The sequence below is a fragment of the Haemorhous mexicanus genome, chromosome 1, assembly GCF_027477595.1.
Source record: "Haemorhous mexicanus isolate bHaeMex1 chromosome 1, bHaeMex1.pri, whole genome shotgun sequence".
NCBI classification, from domain to species: Eukaryota; Metazoa; Chordata; class Aves; order Passeriformes; family Fringillidae; genus Haemorhous; species Haemorhous mexicanus.
This window is the reverse complement of record NC_082341.1, coordinates 146,971,929-146,989,658: the sequence shown is the minus strand read 5'-3', so window position 1 is coordinate 146,989,658 and position 17,730 is coordinate 146,971,929. Positions and strand designations below refer to the sequence as shown.

The 17,730-nt window shown below is 40.9% G+C and overlaps 1 protein-coding gene across 1 annotated transcript in view; it reads right to left on the bottom strand.

Annotated features, from left to right (window-relative positions):
• NSMCE2 (NSE2 (MMS21) homolog, SMC5-SMC6 complex SUMO ligase) overlaps nt 1-17,730 on the bottom strand; it is a 126,388-nt gene that overhangs the window by 82,447 nt on the left and 26,211 nt on the right. The window contains exon 3 of the mRNA XM_059866882.1: nt 17,160-17,266. Coding sequence (XP_059722865.1) covers nt 17,160-17,266 — 107 coding nt within the window. The remainder of the gene's footprint in view (nt 1-17,159; nt 17,267-17,730) is intronic.

The window sequence follows — 17,730 nt, the reverse complement described above, 5'->3', positions numbered from 1 at the left end:
TAAAAGAGGCACTGAGGATTTACTAAAAATACTTTACAGAACAGAATAACAACACATATTTACTTTACTGAATGGTTGTTGTGAAAAGCACGTAAAACTAAATCCTAGATAAACTGCCCTAATTTGCCTACCCTGAAACTAGTTCTAGTTCTTGACCTGAACCAGCACAGCTAACTCACATCCACCTTCCAACCTGTGTTTTGAACAGCAGAGTAAGAGAAGCAATGTGTGATGTGATCCCAAGGCAAACACACCGGGCAGGAACTCACTAACCAGCAGAAGGAAGCTCTCTGCCAGGAGGGAGTCTCACCAGGGACAGCAGTTAACCTCCATCAGCTTCCTATTCATCTAGAGAAGATGGTGTTCCTTAGGGAACACGACCAACGAGGAGCCCTGCCATCAGGGCACAAAACCAGAAGCAATGCACTTAATATGCCAGATGGATTGCAGGGAGTGTAAAAGAAATCCCAGAGATGTCACCAAGAGAAGCTGCTCCCAAACAGTGGTGAACACAGCACACGTCACCAGCGGTCACCGCTGCAGTCTTCCTGGTATTTTGACAACTCCTTGAAGTGCTGAGGGTACATTCTGCCATCCAGAGCTTGGACTGCTCTGCTGTCCAGTGCTCCTCCCAAACTAGGCAGCCATGGAGCCATGCTTAGGTCAAATCACTGTTCTGCTCAGTCAGGAGCAGCCAAGAGGAGCCAGTGGGCTTCACTTCAGGGGTGCTGCTCAGGAGAGCAGTAGGATCTTTGAAAAAATTTCTCCAAGATATAAACTTAAGCTCCTCTGGAGTAAGAATTACAGATGTCTGCTAGAAATACTACACAGAAGAAAAGGAACAGTCCAGGAGGCTCTCAAGTGTGTGGAAGAGAATTTCCCGACAAAACTGTGAGGTAGCCAACAAGGGAAGGCGCCTGCTGCACCTGCTGTTGTGAAGAGAGAGGGACTTGTGGGTGGTGTCACAGCTGGAGGCTATCCTGGGCATGGGGATCACATGACATGGTGACAAATGATAAAGAAAAGGCAGAGATATTTAATAACATCTTTGCTGCAGTCTTCAATAATCAGACTGTTTTTTCTCAGGGGACCCAGCCCCCTGAGCTTCTGGAAGAGAGGGACAAGGAGCACAATGAAGGTCCCATAATCCAAGGGCAATTGGTCAGTGACCTGCTACAGCACTTGGGCACACACGGGTCCATAGGGCCAGATGGGATCCACCCAAGAGTACTGGGGGAGCTGCTGGAAGAGCTGACCAAGCCACTCTCCATCATTTACCAGCAGTCCTGGCTCAGTGGGGAGGTCTCAGTGGACTGCAAGGTAATCAATATAACACCCATCTACAAGAAAGATGGCAAGGAGGATCTGGGGAGCTACAGGCTTGTCAGCCTAACTTCAGTGCCAGAGAAGGTTACAGAGCAGAGCACCTTGAGTGCCAACATATGGCACATATAGGACAACCAAGGGATCAGGCCCAGCCAACACGGGTTTGTGGTGAATGGAGTTAAATCCAGCTGGCAGCTGTTCACAAGTGGTGCTCTCCAGGGCTTGGTGTTGAGGCCAGTCCCAACTAATATCTTTATCTATGATCTGGGTGAGGGGATCAAGGGGTACTCTCAGTCAGTTTGCAAATGAATGTTGACACTGGAGTGCTGATGCATGTCCAAAGAAGGGCAACAAAGCTGCTGGTGGGCTGGGGGTGTTTTGCCTGGAGAAAAGGAGGCTCAGAGGAGACCTTATTGCTCTCTACAGCTCCCTGAAATAAGGTTATAGCCAGATGGAGGTTGGTCTCTTCTCCCAAGTAACAAGTGACAGGAGAAGACAAAACAGCCTGAAGTTGCTCCAGGGAAGGCTTAGATTGGATATTAGGAAAAATTTCTTCACAAAAACATTATCAAGCATTGGAACAGGCTGCCCACTTGGTTGAGTCACTGATCTGGAGGTATTTAGAAGACATGTAGATGCGGTACATATGAGCTAAGGGTGGAGTAAGCAGTGTGAGGTTTATGACTGGACTCCAAGCTCTTAAGAGTATTTTCCAACTTTAATGATTCTATGAGTCTACTCTATGGTTCCAGGCAGAAAGGTATGACTGAAGGACCAAGAAGCAGATAAAAACTTGCATTGTTTGGAAGCTGGAATCCCACGACTTCAGGTAACAGGAATACAGCTCTGCTTCCTTTTCCAGCTGTGCCTAGCTAACAGTTTCAGAAACAGCTGGATTGTTTGGGGATAAAATTCTGAGGGGGTATCTCAGGTCTTTGGACTAGTATCAGTACTAAAGAAAGCACTGGTGTTAGCGGCTTATGATGCTTCTCATGTGAAGCCAAAGAATCCATCCCGACTATCCATGTGAGTCTGCTGCTTGCCTACAACCTGGATCACTGATGCTGCAGACAAATTGCCAACACTCACCCAGCCTCCAAATTCTACCTCTTGCTGCCATCCCCTGTGGGAGAGAAGTAACACAGCCAAGGGAAACCTTGAGCAGCTCAAATGGAAGAAAGAGCTCAGAGCAAATATGAGATGGCAGAAATCCCAGTGGTGCTCTCCTCAACCCTTGTAGTCCATGGAGAGGCTTGGCCAGCAGATATAACCAGTAGACTGATGCCTGTCTGCACAGCTGCTGTCAGCAGCAAGGCTTTGATTTCTTTGACTACGGTGTCCCATTCAACGCAAATGGACTGTTAAGATATTAAAGCCACCTGACAAAAATAGTTTGTGATGAGATTACAGTTCTAGTGAGGATGACTTTAAACTAAATTCATTGAACAATGGGGCAGCCCAGAGGTAAAGAAAGGAAGGATAAAGTCTGTGTAAGAAAAGGGCACTTGGGAAAGTTACACACATTTCTGCTTTGAGGGAGGGCATGCACAGGCTAACCTCGGGTGTCTGGGTACTAACACACAGAGCTGGGCCTACAAAGAAGAAGAACTGGAAGTCTGTGCACAGTCAGAGTGCTCTGATATCATTGGGATCATAAAGATTAAATGGGATAGAATCCATGACTGGAAGAGTGTCATAGAGGCTACTCATGGAGAACATGGAGAAGAATGGCAGTTGCACTTTCTTACAAAGCTTCTCCTTGTCTATGCTGAGGTCCAGTGTGAAACCAGAGACTTATCTGACAGGAAACTCCTGGTCAAAAGCAAAGGCAAAAGAAACATGAGCCATGTTCAAGGGAACAATGAACTGGATAATGCTGTATACAAACAACGACCAAAAGCAACCCAGTTACCAGACTTGGTCCTTGTTAGAGCCACATGGCATTGTGCAAACAATACAGGGTATTTCTAGACCGGATGGGTGATAACTTTCTAATGCAAATGCTAGAGAGGACAAACAAAGGTAATATCATATGTGACCTCTGTACACAAACATGGAAGAAAAGTGGCAAACGTGGTCACAGATAGTAGCTTGGGAGCAGTGACCACAAGCTGATTCGGGATCCAGAAGACTGGGAAGATGAGGAGAAGAAATAGGACTAAGGATTTTATGCAAATAGCCTTTGGATTATATAGGACATGGCTCCTGGGACATTGAAGCAAAAGTGCCGTATCTTAGCTGATACATTTTTGTAGAAAACTTACTGCCAACTGAGGAAGTAATAATAATCCTATTTTACAAGAAGACTGGCATTTCAGTAGAAGACTCACTGATTAAGCAAGGAGTTTCTTAATGAACTGTAATGCAAAAGGGCAGCATACAGCAAACAAAAAAAAGAGTACAAAACCACTACTTTGGCACTTAGGAACATCACTGAGAAAATGAAAGCACATTCAAAATGAAAACAAGTGATGGATGTAAGTAGTAGCAAGACAGAGTTGTGTAAATTCAGAGGCAATGTGAGGATGCTGCTGAATGGAGGAGATAACCCAGTGGTTGTGCAGATGAAAAAGGCTGAGGTACTTAATACATTTTTGCCTCCATCTTCACTGGCAAAGATTACTCCTAGATTTCCAGATGTACAAAGATGGTTTGAGAAGAAACATTTTAGGGACAAGTTAGGAATGAGTTAGAACAGCTGATGTATTCAAATCTATGTGGACAGACACAATTAATCTGAAAGTGCTGAAAGAGTCAGACCTGCGTCTCATCTCTAAAAAAACATGATCATTGAGGCAGACCTCTGAAAACTGGAGAAAGGCTAGCACTGTGCCTGTCTTTAGCAAAGACATAAGAAAGGCAACTACAGGCCACTTAGCCTACCCCCAGCCCCTGGAAGGATTACATACCCCATCCTTCTAGAATCTACCTCCAAACATGCAGAGAACCAAAAGGTAATCAGCCACAATCAGCACGGACTCACAAAGGGCAGTTAATGCTTGATGAAACTGATGATTGCTCCCTGTGATGAACTGACCTTAAATGCAGATGTGGGGAGAGTGGTGGATGTAATCAAATGGTCTGTTGGGTATACTGAAAATTACTGGACCAGCCAGCTCAGAGGGTAATGCTCACAGCAAACACCAGTTTGCCATCCAACTGGTAGCCTGTACCAAGAAGTGCATTGTAGAGCTGAACAGAAGAGCTGAATATGTTCAATATCCTCACCAAAGGCCTGGATCAATATCCTCACCAAAGGCCTGGATGAAAACAAATGCACTCCCAGCAATCTTCTAGGCATAATTAACCCAGCAGCATTTGACATATCAAGCAGTAGAGCTTTAATCAAGAAGAACCTTGAGGAAAATCAGAACTGGTAATGCCAAGCTCAAGAAGAAGGGTTCTACAGCTTTTCTAGGGGCAGGATAACCTCACGCATCAGTAGATGTTAGGGACTGACTGGATCTGTAGCAGTTCTGCTAGGGTAGATGCCAAGTGAAATTTCAGGAAACTTTTTCACTGCTAATTAGCAAATTGGATTCGGCTACATTTGGAGCAGCATGGCCAGCAGGACAACAGAAATTATTCTTCCCCTCTATGAAGCACTGACTAGACAAAAGCTGAAATACTGCATCCCATATCAGACTTCCCAGTTCAAGAGGCATTTGGAGAAACCCAAATCTGGGAAGGGGCCATGGGCTCATGACTGACAGAAGCTGAAGAAACTGGATTTTTTTATACCCATAAACATGAGGCTAAGGGAGGCAAAAAACTATATGAAGAAGAGTTAAAAAAATGGTAGAGCCAAGCTTTCCTCAAGTAATGAAAACACACATAAAATTGGGGTTTTTTTTCTGACAGTGCTATGAACTTAATGTTTTCTTTTTTAAGAAGCAACACGTGCTTTGTTGTCTCTTATCCAGTATCTCCAGTACTAAGCAGCCCCCAGTCACAACTTAGTTCACCAAATTCATATATCCCAGTTGGATCACATATCTATTTTATGACACTGCTGATGGGGATATAAAAGGCATTTTTATATTCACCAACCCAGGAATCTCAAGCACTGATCTTAAAATTTTCAGATTATGATCTATCAAAATAGTTTAAAAACCTGGACTGTATTTTATTTAACCATCCAGGAAAACATTTAATCCCGTTTGGTGTGGTTGAGACCAGAGCTACTACTTCAGCCGAAATTTCATCAAGTTTACAAGAAGGGGTCCTAGCAGGTACTCACCCAGAGCTGTAGCTCACCTCCTCCCATCAGTACTACAAGAAGATTTGTTATTTAGAACAAGTTATTAAGGGGTTTTTTTGGGCATTAAGGGAGAAAACTGGCTGCAATCAAGGATCTAGCCAAAGATTCCTCCCTTTTTTGGTCCAAGTGGGTGTAGCTCTGCAAACTTCAAGTTGGATTTTATCTGCTAGTACCTAATTATTAAATGGTTTATGTGGTTTTACATTATATGGATTTAAAATGAGCTTTCAGATTAAGAATTTTTCAATTATGTAACAATGCCCAGAGCAGGAGCTGTTCATTTACTTATTTTTTAAATCATCAAATATATAAGTAAGAACAGAGAGATAAATTATTAGATATCCTGAAAACGTTCCAAATATTAAAATTATGGAGGTGGAAGGTCATTTTTAGACAGAATAATATTCCAAAATAGGTTTGAAATAGAGAATAAATGTAATTTATCTAAAGATCTGTAGCCATTTAACATAAATTTCAGGGTGCATTAGTGTTTGTGGAGACTGGGTTTTCTATGCAGTTTATTTTCTGCTTCTTTCAGATATGGTACTTCACATCAAAGACCCATCCAGCATATTCTCTTCCCTTTAACAATGGCAGAAGAAAAAAGCTGGAGTAGGAATCTAATGACCACCAAACAGAAAGATCTTTCCCTGTTTCTCACCATATACTTTCCCTACAACTAACAACTTGTAGTTTAGAGATTTACCAAGAGAGTGACTGTATTTGAATCTTTGCATCTAACAGCTGTCAAGGATTTTTTCTTCTATTAATTTGTCCAGTAGCTTTTGGAACTCATTAATGATTTGGTCTCCATAACATCCTGTGGCAACTAATTCCACAATGTAATTATTCACTGTGTAAAAAGTTACTTCCTTTTGTTGATTTAAAACCTGCTGCTGGATAATTTCATTAAATGGCTCTTTATATGACACATGGTGAGCAAACACTTCTGTTCCATCCCTGACTACACATGCTATTATAGTCACCTCTTACCTGAATTAACTGACAGTTTCTCCTTGAGCATAAGCCACACCTGTAATCCTGTATAGGTGCTTTTTGCTTTAGCTGAATTTTCCCCTTACCATAAAACAATCTCTCACTATTAAAAATTTACCAGGTAAATAACTGCTGAAAAGAACTAGTATAAGAAGGGACTAACAGAAGGAGTTTGGGTCTGAGTTTTGTGGGGCTTGGAAATGGCCAAGTGTAAACTCACACTGAACTGTGGCAACCATTACAACTACAGTGACCTATGCTGTGCACATAAACCTGGTTGATAGGATTTGTCTGATATTTGTTTATAAGCCTGACTGACGAAGGTGGCCGGGCATCTGCCAACCTGACTGATTGATTGAGGAGGATGGCTCACTAAACTCAGGTCGAATTAGTCCATAGAGGGTTGGTAGAGACACAAATAACTGATGGGCCAGCTCTGTGCCGACACAAGTGATGGGCCAGATTCTCCTAAAATACTGTTCAGTGATATTTCCATGTGCTCAGTCAGGTTATATCTGCCAAGAGACACAAAGCACTGCTGTCAGTGGGAGAAAAGGCAACAGTGCTGAGTCTTCTCCAAGGGCAGGTGACCAACCAACAACAGCCAATTGTGGGTTACACCAAAAGAAAGAGAGAGATTCCAAAGCTTAAACAGGATGAAAGAGGGGAAGCAAGAGAAAAGGCAGAGAAGCTGCCCACCAATCTGAACACCAGCATTCCATTGAGAGGAGGTGGTGGTGAGGGTTATGGCTCATTGTTAGTGGAATTTAGAAGAGAGGAGTGGGGAAAGGTGGGGTTGTTTTATGAGGACTAAGGGCATACAGTGGGGTTGTTAATTGCTTCTCCAGAAACTCCCCCTTTCAAGAGACAGTTTTACTGAACTGGACCAAACTGCCTCAAGCGCAGCCCAGCCTTTACCTGCATCCCTTGATCACCTCCAACTAAGCATAAAAATATCCATGGAGAAACATTTCATTTACAGCCCACTCTTTGTATTACAACAATTATCACACCCCACAAAACCACACCCTGCATGTTTTCCCTTACCAGAGTTGCCATCTTCCCAGCAACTCTTGTAAACTCACCACTGCATCCAAGCCCTTGCTATCCAATCTCCTCCCCACACAACAGAAGAAAAAAAAGCATCATAACAGCTTTGAACAGTGGATGAGTACCCAGTTGAACAAACACTGTGAATTGTTCACACAGAAGCAGTGGCAATGCAGTGAGGCACTAACATTTGAAGAGTGCCAGAAGAGTTAAGAGTAGCAACATCACTGAGCTTTTAATTTCTCTGGTTTTGTAGAATTTATCAGGTGTGGTATGTGTGAATACATGTAAACATGGGAACTTTACACTTTATGAGGAAGTATGGAGTGCATCTGATGTACACACTTATTTTCTTAAGTCATTTATAATATTTTTCATTTATTGTCAGTGTTAACACATAATTCTAAGGACAAAAGAAATACTTCAGCTGGTGAAATTAGCTTGCTCAAGCGATGCACGTAGCTCAGATAAAAGATGAGAGACCACAAATTAGCTCAACTTGCCAGCACTTATTATCAAGCACACTGTTTGTAACTCACAGTAGGTTATCAACAATGGGGCCACATTTGGGAGATACTGTGACATCTGGTATTGATTTCTGGCAGGATTCAAGTATTTTTTGAATCCTCTTCTAAAAATTGGAAAGATAATAAAATACATACATACTACTAGGCAGATTTTTTTATTTTTTTAAATTTCAGTAGGCACTGGAATGGGCATAGTTACATTCTGCAGCACATCACAAGCACAAAGAATTCATGCTGCTGCCTTGAAATTACAGCACTAGCTTCCCTCAACATGAGCAATGTGGAATATGAAAAAGAAACAATTTGACAATTGCAGCACAGGCTGAGCACATGTGTTAAAAACTGTGAGAAACCCATTATTAAATTTAATGAAATAAATGTCAAAAAGCTACTCTTAAGTCCCAGCATCAAAAAATAAAGCAAAGAAATGCTCTGCATTTTAACAAAAGCCCTAAATACACAGTTCTGTAAAAGTGAAAACATTCGCTATGAAACCTTACTACAAAGTTGTATGACTTTGGTCTGTTCTAAATGACATGCAATAAGTTGCATGCACACTCCTGTTTACACCCAGTAATGAAGAGCTCAACAAATAATATAATGCATGAGGAAACTAGAAATGAGAGTTGCAGCTCCTACCACCAACTCCTTCTTAGCTGAAATTCTTTAACGGAAACAAATTCATGGAAGTAGCAGCCACCAAAAAAAAGTGTGATCTAGCTAATGCTGTAAGCAGCATATCTGTGATTCATTATAAATCTGCTAAGAATTTTGCTGAGGGAAAATCTGGGTAACTGAGTATTTTTATTGATAGGATCAGTTTAAAAAAATACTAGGAGAAAAAGTAAATGTTTTTAAACGAGTGACTTAACATTTAAAATTTTGGAGAAGGAATTTTAAAGTATCCAACATATACATATAACTTCTGGAAACTATTACAGTAATTAAAACAATACTCAACCTTTGGAGGGAGACATTTTATGGATGGCATTCCAGAAACTGCCTCCCCACTGACACTGATCAACTTGGGTGTGTTCAATTAACAGGAGAAACTAATTTACAGCAAAACTCCTGCTGCTGAGAATCATCCAGGATTTAACACTCAACCTTCACCCCCCGGCTCCAAGGATTTAAATCCTTGACTGTCAGCAGGAGCTTTCTAGATGAGACGATTAATTTGAAACACTATTTTCACTACTGAGCAACTGAAACTACAACACCAGTGTTTCCAGTAATAAATTTCATCTACCAAAAAAAAAAATCTATTATTTGAGATTAAATAGCTTTTTAATCTGGTTATTTTACTCAACGCCTACTAGTTTCATTACATTTCAAAATTTTATCTTCTTTCTCTAGGCTAGGCTAAACCAGACAGAGTTAACTCACAATGACTCTGAAATGCAGACACTGCCTAGAAAAGAAAGGATACAAATCACAGAGACTTATAGTTGCTTTATGTGAGATCTTCTGGAATTTCAGAAAAAAATTCAGATTGCCAATTGCAATCTTCAATGTTAAAATAACATCATTAAAAACTGAATTCAAATAGATTTGAATTCTTCAGGTAGAAAAAAATTATAAATCTCTTACAGACTCTCTTACAGACAGTGATATGAGATGCTGTCCGCATGACTGAGGTCGTGGTTGAGCGAGTCGGTAAATGCAGTTTCAGGATGCCTCGTATGAGATCAAAACCACCACAGCTGCATGACACACCAACTGAGTGTAACCCACACTGCCAATTCTAATTTTGCACAGTTAAGCTCCATCAGGTAGTGTCAGTCCTGCAGCCAGAATACAGCCAGCATAAACAGTATCATGTGATCTGGCTTAATTGATGAGCATGTGCTACCAGGTGATTTGGAACTGAACAAATGCAGTGTTAATAAACACAGGACCACAGCCCAAAGTACATAGCGAAACAATTTGTCAAGGTCAACCACACAAGCTGCTAGTAGACCTGAAAATAGCATCCAGTCCTCCTTAATCGCAGGCTAGTTTGCTACCTACTGGGCAGCACTGCTGCCCAACATAGCAGACACACTTTTCAAATTACCATGTGGTTCTCAGGACTTCTTTCTCTGGCAGATTTGTTCTTAATACTACCCCTGCTGCCACCATATCTACAGAGGTCCCAGTCTCATGTGATGGTCCTCGGTCCGGAACATTTCTTTTCGCTGAAATCTTCACTGCTGTCCAGCTGTGGCCCCTGCTGCCCCACTCCTACCCACACAAGCCAAGGGCCATTTCAGCAACTACAATGTTGACACTGCAAATATTTAGGAAAATGTTTAGCTTGGCCAATGTAAGCAACCACAGTGAAGTCAAACAAACCTATGTCCATATGTAAGAGTTTCCAGGGTTCATTCTTCAAAAAGCAGGCCACATTTTTATGCTTGCTAGGACACACTAAGACATGCTACTGAGGATGTGCTATATAACCCACATAAAATTAAACACTATTCCTACTTCTTTATATGCTGCTCACTAAAAAAAATATTTTAATTGCAGCTCACCAAATGTTGACTCTAACATATTACTGTAGAGAACTACACACATAGATCACTAATTCTCAGAAAGTAAAAAGCGGCTTCAATCAAATGCTTAGCCCAACACATACAGAGATACAGAAAAAAGTAAAGCAAATATTATAAAGTAAATATTAGAAAAGTGTTGAAATGCATCTTTGTCCCAGTTTCTGCAGGAAGCAGAGAACATGCCTACAACAGTGCTGTATTATTTGAATTACTGTTTGGAGAGGCAGTAGGACAGAGCAAGGAATACATTATTGATTAGAAATTGTATCAAAGAAATTGTACTGAAGAAACTTTAAAATATTAAAAACTCCATAGCTAGCTAATACTAGAAATAAGCTTGCCTGTAAAAGTTTCAGTAAGTCCTGTGGCATACAGAGGCTAATTATAGAGTCAAATATTATTTTCCTCTGCTATCCTGCCAAAGTCATTTTAAGGATTTAATACAATGCCCACATTTTGCTTATTCTGTAAGATGAATGATCAGTGTCAAGTGGCTTCATTACTAGATAGCAAGTAAACAAGAATTAAAGAGGAATTCCAATTAGAATTCAAGGTACCAAAATAATGGCCAAGAGGAGATCCATTGTTAAAAAAAAACCTCTAAAGATGAAACAAGTTCTCCAAAAATCTTCAGACACTGGCATTGGTACAACATCTTTTACCAGGGTATTGACTTGTTGCTGCTGATGGTGCACTTCAGCACGCTCTGAGTGAATTTCAAGATAGAATTGCTTGCTTTTACAATTAGAGAGTCAGAATAAATGCAGCAAAAGACTACAAGAGTTCTTTTATTCTCTGTGCCAGCCCAAGAAAAGATATATCCATTCCACTCAACCCATTTTTCTGGCACTTCACAAAGACCTTCCTAAGCAATTGCTGTGCAGCAGAGGACCTTTTTGATAAAAAAGAAGGTCCCAAAATTGTCATGGCTAACAGACAATATTTCAGAATCAAGAAACACTGATGTCAGAGGAAATGCTCTGAGCTCAGCTGTACAATGAAGGTCACAGTTGCAGATACGGATATCATCAGTGGATTTTGCCCTAAAATATGTTGTCATGACAGTGTAGCAAGAGGGACAAAGAAGAGCAAAGTGCTTATTAAGAAAGTGTCAGCACCAAACAAGGTTGTTTGTTCCATGAAACTAGAAAGTTCTGTGTCAAGAATGGTTTCACTGATAACACTGTAATGAGTATCACAGTGCCAGTCACTGTCAGAGAGTCCCGAATCAGCTAAAACACATGAATCCCTTGGGATTCACAGTCTTCCTGGTACTTATCCCTACAGAAAACTAAGTGGCAATCTGATTTTTAAGCACAGCCCTGTCTCCAACAGGCAGCAGCAGTCACTGATGACCCTGCTGGCACTTGCCACATACACTGAATTCAGTCATCACATTAGTTCTGCTGCCATAGCTGTGCCAATGAAGATGGGAGCTTGCTGGAACCACATTCTCTGCTCATTCTTACTGTTCCTTCCAAGACCACTGCAAATGAAGCTACCACTGCAGAAGTGTTTTGTTGCTTTAGTTTACTTTTTCACAAGAGACAACTTGGACATACTGGCAGAACCTTCTCCAATAGGACTCCTGGCCTACAAAGTTATGCTGGCAGAGGCTGGTGAACAGAGGTGTTAAGTCCCTTCCATTTTTATGAGACCAAGGAAGACCATCCAAGTCACTACAGCATTATACTATGAGTTTTAAGTGAGGAAACTAGAATTCTGCTACACAGGTTGCAAATCAGAGGCCATCAATTTAACTGTACTGTAGTTTTAAAACAGGATTCTTTACTTTTCTGCAGAGGCTTTCAGATCACTCACAAGCTGCACACTTAGAATACAACCTACATCACTGAAGGGAATTATCCCTCTGCAGGATTACAACCTACACAGTTTGCCACTAAGATAACAGACCAAAATACTAAGTAATCTGCTCTAAATTAATGACCCATTGGACAAACATCCCCTCTTATACACACTCCAAGGACCCTGTTAGTCTAAAGAGAAGAACTACTATCCAAAATATAAAACATTTTTAAGAGTAGTTTCTGTATATCCTGTAGAGACAAAATCACTCTTGTAAAAGGAACATAGTGCACCCCACACCTTTGAAAAGGAAGAATGAACACTTGACAAGGTGTGAAGTCACACAGACATAAATGACCAACACATCCAGACTTCAAATCCTCTCAAGACATACACTTACATCAGTTGTATGTAGTAGTTTTGCAGATAAAACCCAACAAAGAACATTTTAATTTCACTTCCTGGGTTCAAACTATAATTAACTTTGAATTAAATTACAATTATAATTGCTCAAATCAGTCTCCATGCAGGATAATCAGAAAACAAAGATGTCAGCAGCCACTGACAGTGATAGATATGATTCACCAAGAACAATGTGGGAAAACTCTAGCAGAAGTAGGGATAAAACCCAAGCACCAATGCAACATCTAGTATTTCCATCTTTTCTTCAGCTCGACACCACCTTCTTCCTAGCACTCTTTCAACAAGTCTCTTCCCCATGTATGTACATGATCTCAAGACTTGCCAAGCCCATGTCCTTTACCTTTTCATCTGCCTCTCCTCATTCTCAGTGCTTCCTTCTCTTGTTTTTTTTTCTTAAATAAGTCTCCTCTATGTTTCTTCCATCTTGCTAAGGTTTGGATTTGATTCTATCACAGTGCTCAAGTTTAGCAGAGAGAAATCTGGGAACTTAAGAAGTCTTAGAGAAGTCTGGGAACTTCAGAAAATTTACCCCAGCTTTTACCCAAAGAAACCAAATGCTTGAAAAGCTGAGAGAGTGGTCAGTCCACCACCACCACCATCCCTGCTAAACCAGAGAGCAGACTAGAAGTGAGGGAGCAGGCTCAACTTGAAATTAAGTACCATGAGACAGTAAAGGAAAACTAAACCTGCAGGAACCAAGAGCCATGACCTAAGAAGCAAGAACAGGAGGACACAATAAATCAAATTACAATGTCAAGTACAACTTTGCTTGAACATTATGCTCATTAAGTAAATTCAGTATAACACCTGTCTGTAGGGTACCACCATGCCCTGCTCACAAAAGCCACTTCCTCAGAGTACATGCACAGTAAAACAAATGTGCACTGGGTCTTTACATGCAGACAAGAGAATGTAAAGCCAATGACTACAGTTAGGTTGTTACATAGGGGAAATGCCAATTTTTTTATGTTCACAGTGTATAAAAATGAGCACTTGGTATATTGAAGATGTGTTAGATTCACCACCTAGAATTTGTTCTGTGCACAGACATGAAATAAAATCAACCACCTTGACTCTGTGTGTGGATTGTCTTCCTGCACACTGGGTGAAAGAATCTGTATTTAGGACAAAACAATATGCTAGCATTCTGGCCACTTGAGAACTCGGTCAGAGTAGGGCACACTTGAGCCTGGGTTCCAATCATTTCAGTCCATTTCAGGAGTATAAAAAATTTCTGCAAGAGATACTTCAGCTCCATCAGTCTTTCATTGTTACACAAAAAATAAGAGGGCTGTCTGGACTTTGCATGGTAAATATTGTCTAATTTCTTCTAAAAATACCCATTAAAAATGAAAGAAGAAGCAGCAACAGAAGTCCAGTCATTACACAGGTACAAGAAAATCCAGTGGCACAGGGAGTTTCCACAGACAAAGGATTTCCCACAGCCTGCTGTTGGAAACACTGTGATTCAACTGCTCACTTCTTGCTCAACAGGCTGCTGATTCAACCAGAAGAGGATGCTGGTATGTCTCACCTTCTGCATTCCACCTACTGCAGACTAAATCAACAAAAAAACTGGCTTTGAGAAAACATGTGACTATATCTCATGCTAGTTTCAAGTTATTTACATTACAATCCTTTGGTTGTACAATATCACCTTTTTGTCAATGCCATTTAAAGATACACATAATAAAATAAAATATCAGGAATTTTAACTGCTGCTATCTCTTATCTTGCTAAATTCCAGTTGGATATTTCACTAGAAGCAGATGGTTAGAAGGAGAAACACAGACTATAATATACTTTCAGATTCACTGCTGTATGAGGAAACTACAGACCAGAAAAATCATCAACATACAAACTTATAAAATAATCAGATAAAATGTATTTTACAGCTGGAGACTAATCCTGTCTATGAAGAACAATCTGCTTGTGAAAATTAATGACCTGCTGCAACTCCCCAGAGAAAGCCCTCAGGTAAGGAATTCAGATGGCACCAGGGAGCGAGTCAGTGGAGGCTATTTTAAACCCAAGCTATTCTACAGCTAATTCCAGGTGCAGCCCTAAATACAGCAAAAGTATCTGTTTCCCAGAAGCAGATTTTAAGCTGTCTCTGACAGGTAACTGGAGATGGGCAGTGCAGCTCCAGAGGCATGGCATGCAGCTAGCCTCCAAAATTAAGCCTGAGCTGTTACTTTTCAGAGAACAGATTGTTCTACAGCAGAAGTTATATACATTTCTTTCTCATACTCACAGAGGTTTGTTCTGGAAGGGGAAAGGACAAACAATTCCCTAGAGTGAAGTAGGAAGCACAGACAGGAGAAGTGTGGCTAGAGGCTAACAGATTAGCCACTACTTAATTTATAATCCATGTAGACTCTGAAACATGTTAAATATCTTGGAGCCGCATTCTTAGCACCTTAGGACTAAAATAACAGGAAATGAGCTTGTTTTATTGACATGAAGAAGTCGCATTGGAGCAAAAAAAGAGGAGGGAAGGAAAACTAATGCTTCCAGGTGTATTTTTTTTTGCACACCAGCACATATATGCACACAACACACACTGCTGAATTCAATCCTAAAATTCACAAATGTATCACTGCTCTGCCGAAACCAATAAAAATACCTTCACTTCAGTGAAGCAGTTGCACCTGTGCTCCATTTAAAATATCATGAGTGATGCATCTGAAATAAACAGGACTTGAGTGTTCTGTTGGTAAAGGCACAGATTTGCTCTTTATAGTCCCACACTTGAAAAAAAATGCTGATAAACGGAAATAATGAAAGAAGTTGAAAAGTCATTGTTTAAAATTACTTGAAATTCCTATTATAACAATAACACATAAATTACCAATTGGCTTATAATAAAAATATAAACCAACTGTGTTTTGCTCAAGTCTGGATATATATCATTAGTCTCTAACAATGAGGACTGCATTACAATTTACTAGCAAAGCTTCAAAAATCATGAATAGTCCAAATAAAAGGAAAAAGTTCTGAACCTTCCAATATAAATTAGGAGTCTGCAATTATGGTGACATCTGAAATGAAATGTATATTTAAATAGCACGTGGGTAACAGTGCCTGGTATCTACTGCTGTCTAACATTTGCTGATGTAGACATAGTTTTGAACTCCTTTTAAACATGTATGTTTAATTATCTGAATGAAGATTTTTCAGTTAAGCATCTGATCAGATGATTTTTAAAAAATTAAAGGAAAACTTTTCTAAAAGAGAAAAACCATGTAGGCATCTCAACAGAACTAGTGGGAAATGCGTTGCTTTTACTGCTTTTAAAAGAACCAAAAGCAATAGCAAGCTAATAGCAAGGCGGGTTTAACTGAAAAGCTCCACTACCTTAACTTTTTGAAACATAGACTTCCCATCACCTTGAAGGGAAATCAGGGATGTGCCTTTGCCTGCTCTAGAGAAACCCACAGAAAACCGACACCGAGAAGTCTCTGTGCAGACACACACTGCAGGGAGCTGAGCTCTCCCGGCACCGACGTGCCCTGAAACTGAGGTTCGGCCACCCTGGACCTGGACCTGCCCCGGCCCGGCTCTGCCGCGGAGCCGCCGCGCGTTCCCGCCGGGCCGGGAACGCGCCGAGCCCGGACGAGAACGCGCCGAGCCCGGGCCGGGAACGCGCCGAGCCCGGGACGGGCAGCGCGCGGGCGCGGCGCCCCCTGGCGGCCTCTGGCAGCGCCGCCACCGCGCTCGGAGTTCGTCCGTCCTTTGTCCGTCCTCTGTCAGGAGCAGAGCGAGGCCGTGGTGCAGACAGCGAGCAATCCGCCAGCTCACCCTCTACACGCAGCAGCCAGGTCAGGTGGCAGGAAGGCAGTGGGAAGCAGATTTAAAACCTCGGTTCTCTGCAGCCACAGCCAGTGGCTCAGTTTGTTCCTCAGATCAACTGCCGCACTCCCATCTTCCACAATGCACAGAGGTGGTATCATCTGAGAGTGGGGTGCCTTAACTACCGTGCCCTCAATCCCTCCCAAAGCACTACCCATATTCCTAACACTGCAGTTTGGTGGGGGGAAGTTAAAAACTCTGCCACCCTGTAGGAAGCTGGGAAGAAAAGTTAAGAGTTGTACTGTCAACTTCAGTATTTTATACCTGCCAAAGAGCTGTCTTTCCAATTGTGTATTGTTTAAATGTAACATTCGTGTCTTTTGAAAGATAGTATTTAAATAAGGGTATGTTTTAATAACTAAATGAAAAGAGATAATTTACCTGATTTATGGTTTCTTCAAATGCTTTAATATAATGATTAAGCTCTCTGTCCATTGTAGCATATTCTAACATGACTTTTTCCATATTGTTAACATCTTCTTCATCATCTGCAAAATAAAATAAGTGGAACATGAGTGACCAGTTGTATTATTTTCAGCCAGCATTTTTTATTCACAAATGTTTTATTTACAAGTATTCATGCCATGAATATCTAATGCATTTGTAAGTCTCAGCAGGTGTTTTCAAGCTACTCAAACATACACTTTTTTTCTCATTTTGCAACTGTAATCTTTGACATTTCTTTGGTAACTTGAAAAAACAGCTTACTCAGAAAGACACTTCCCTGGTTTCATGCGAACAAGAGAGAGTATGTGTAATTTCATCTACCAACACCTAGTCATTAGGCAATCAGGATATTTTCTGCAAAAGTTGTATTTCATTACTCATCACATTGCCTCAGAAACAGTCAGAAGAAACTTAACTGCCCTCGCAGTACAGTATAGTTCACAGCTATAATTAGACCTCTTATCCCCAATAAACACAGCTACAGGAAAATCAAAACAAAGCTAGC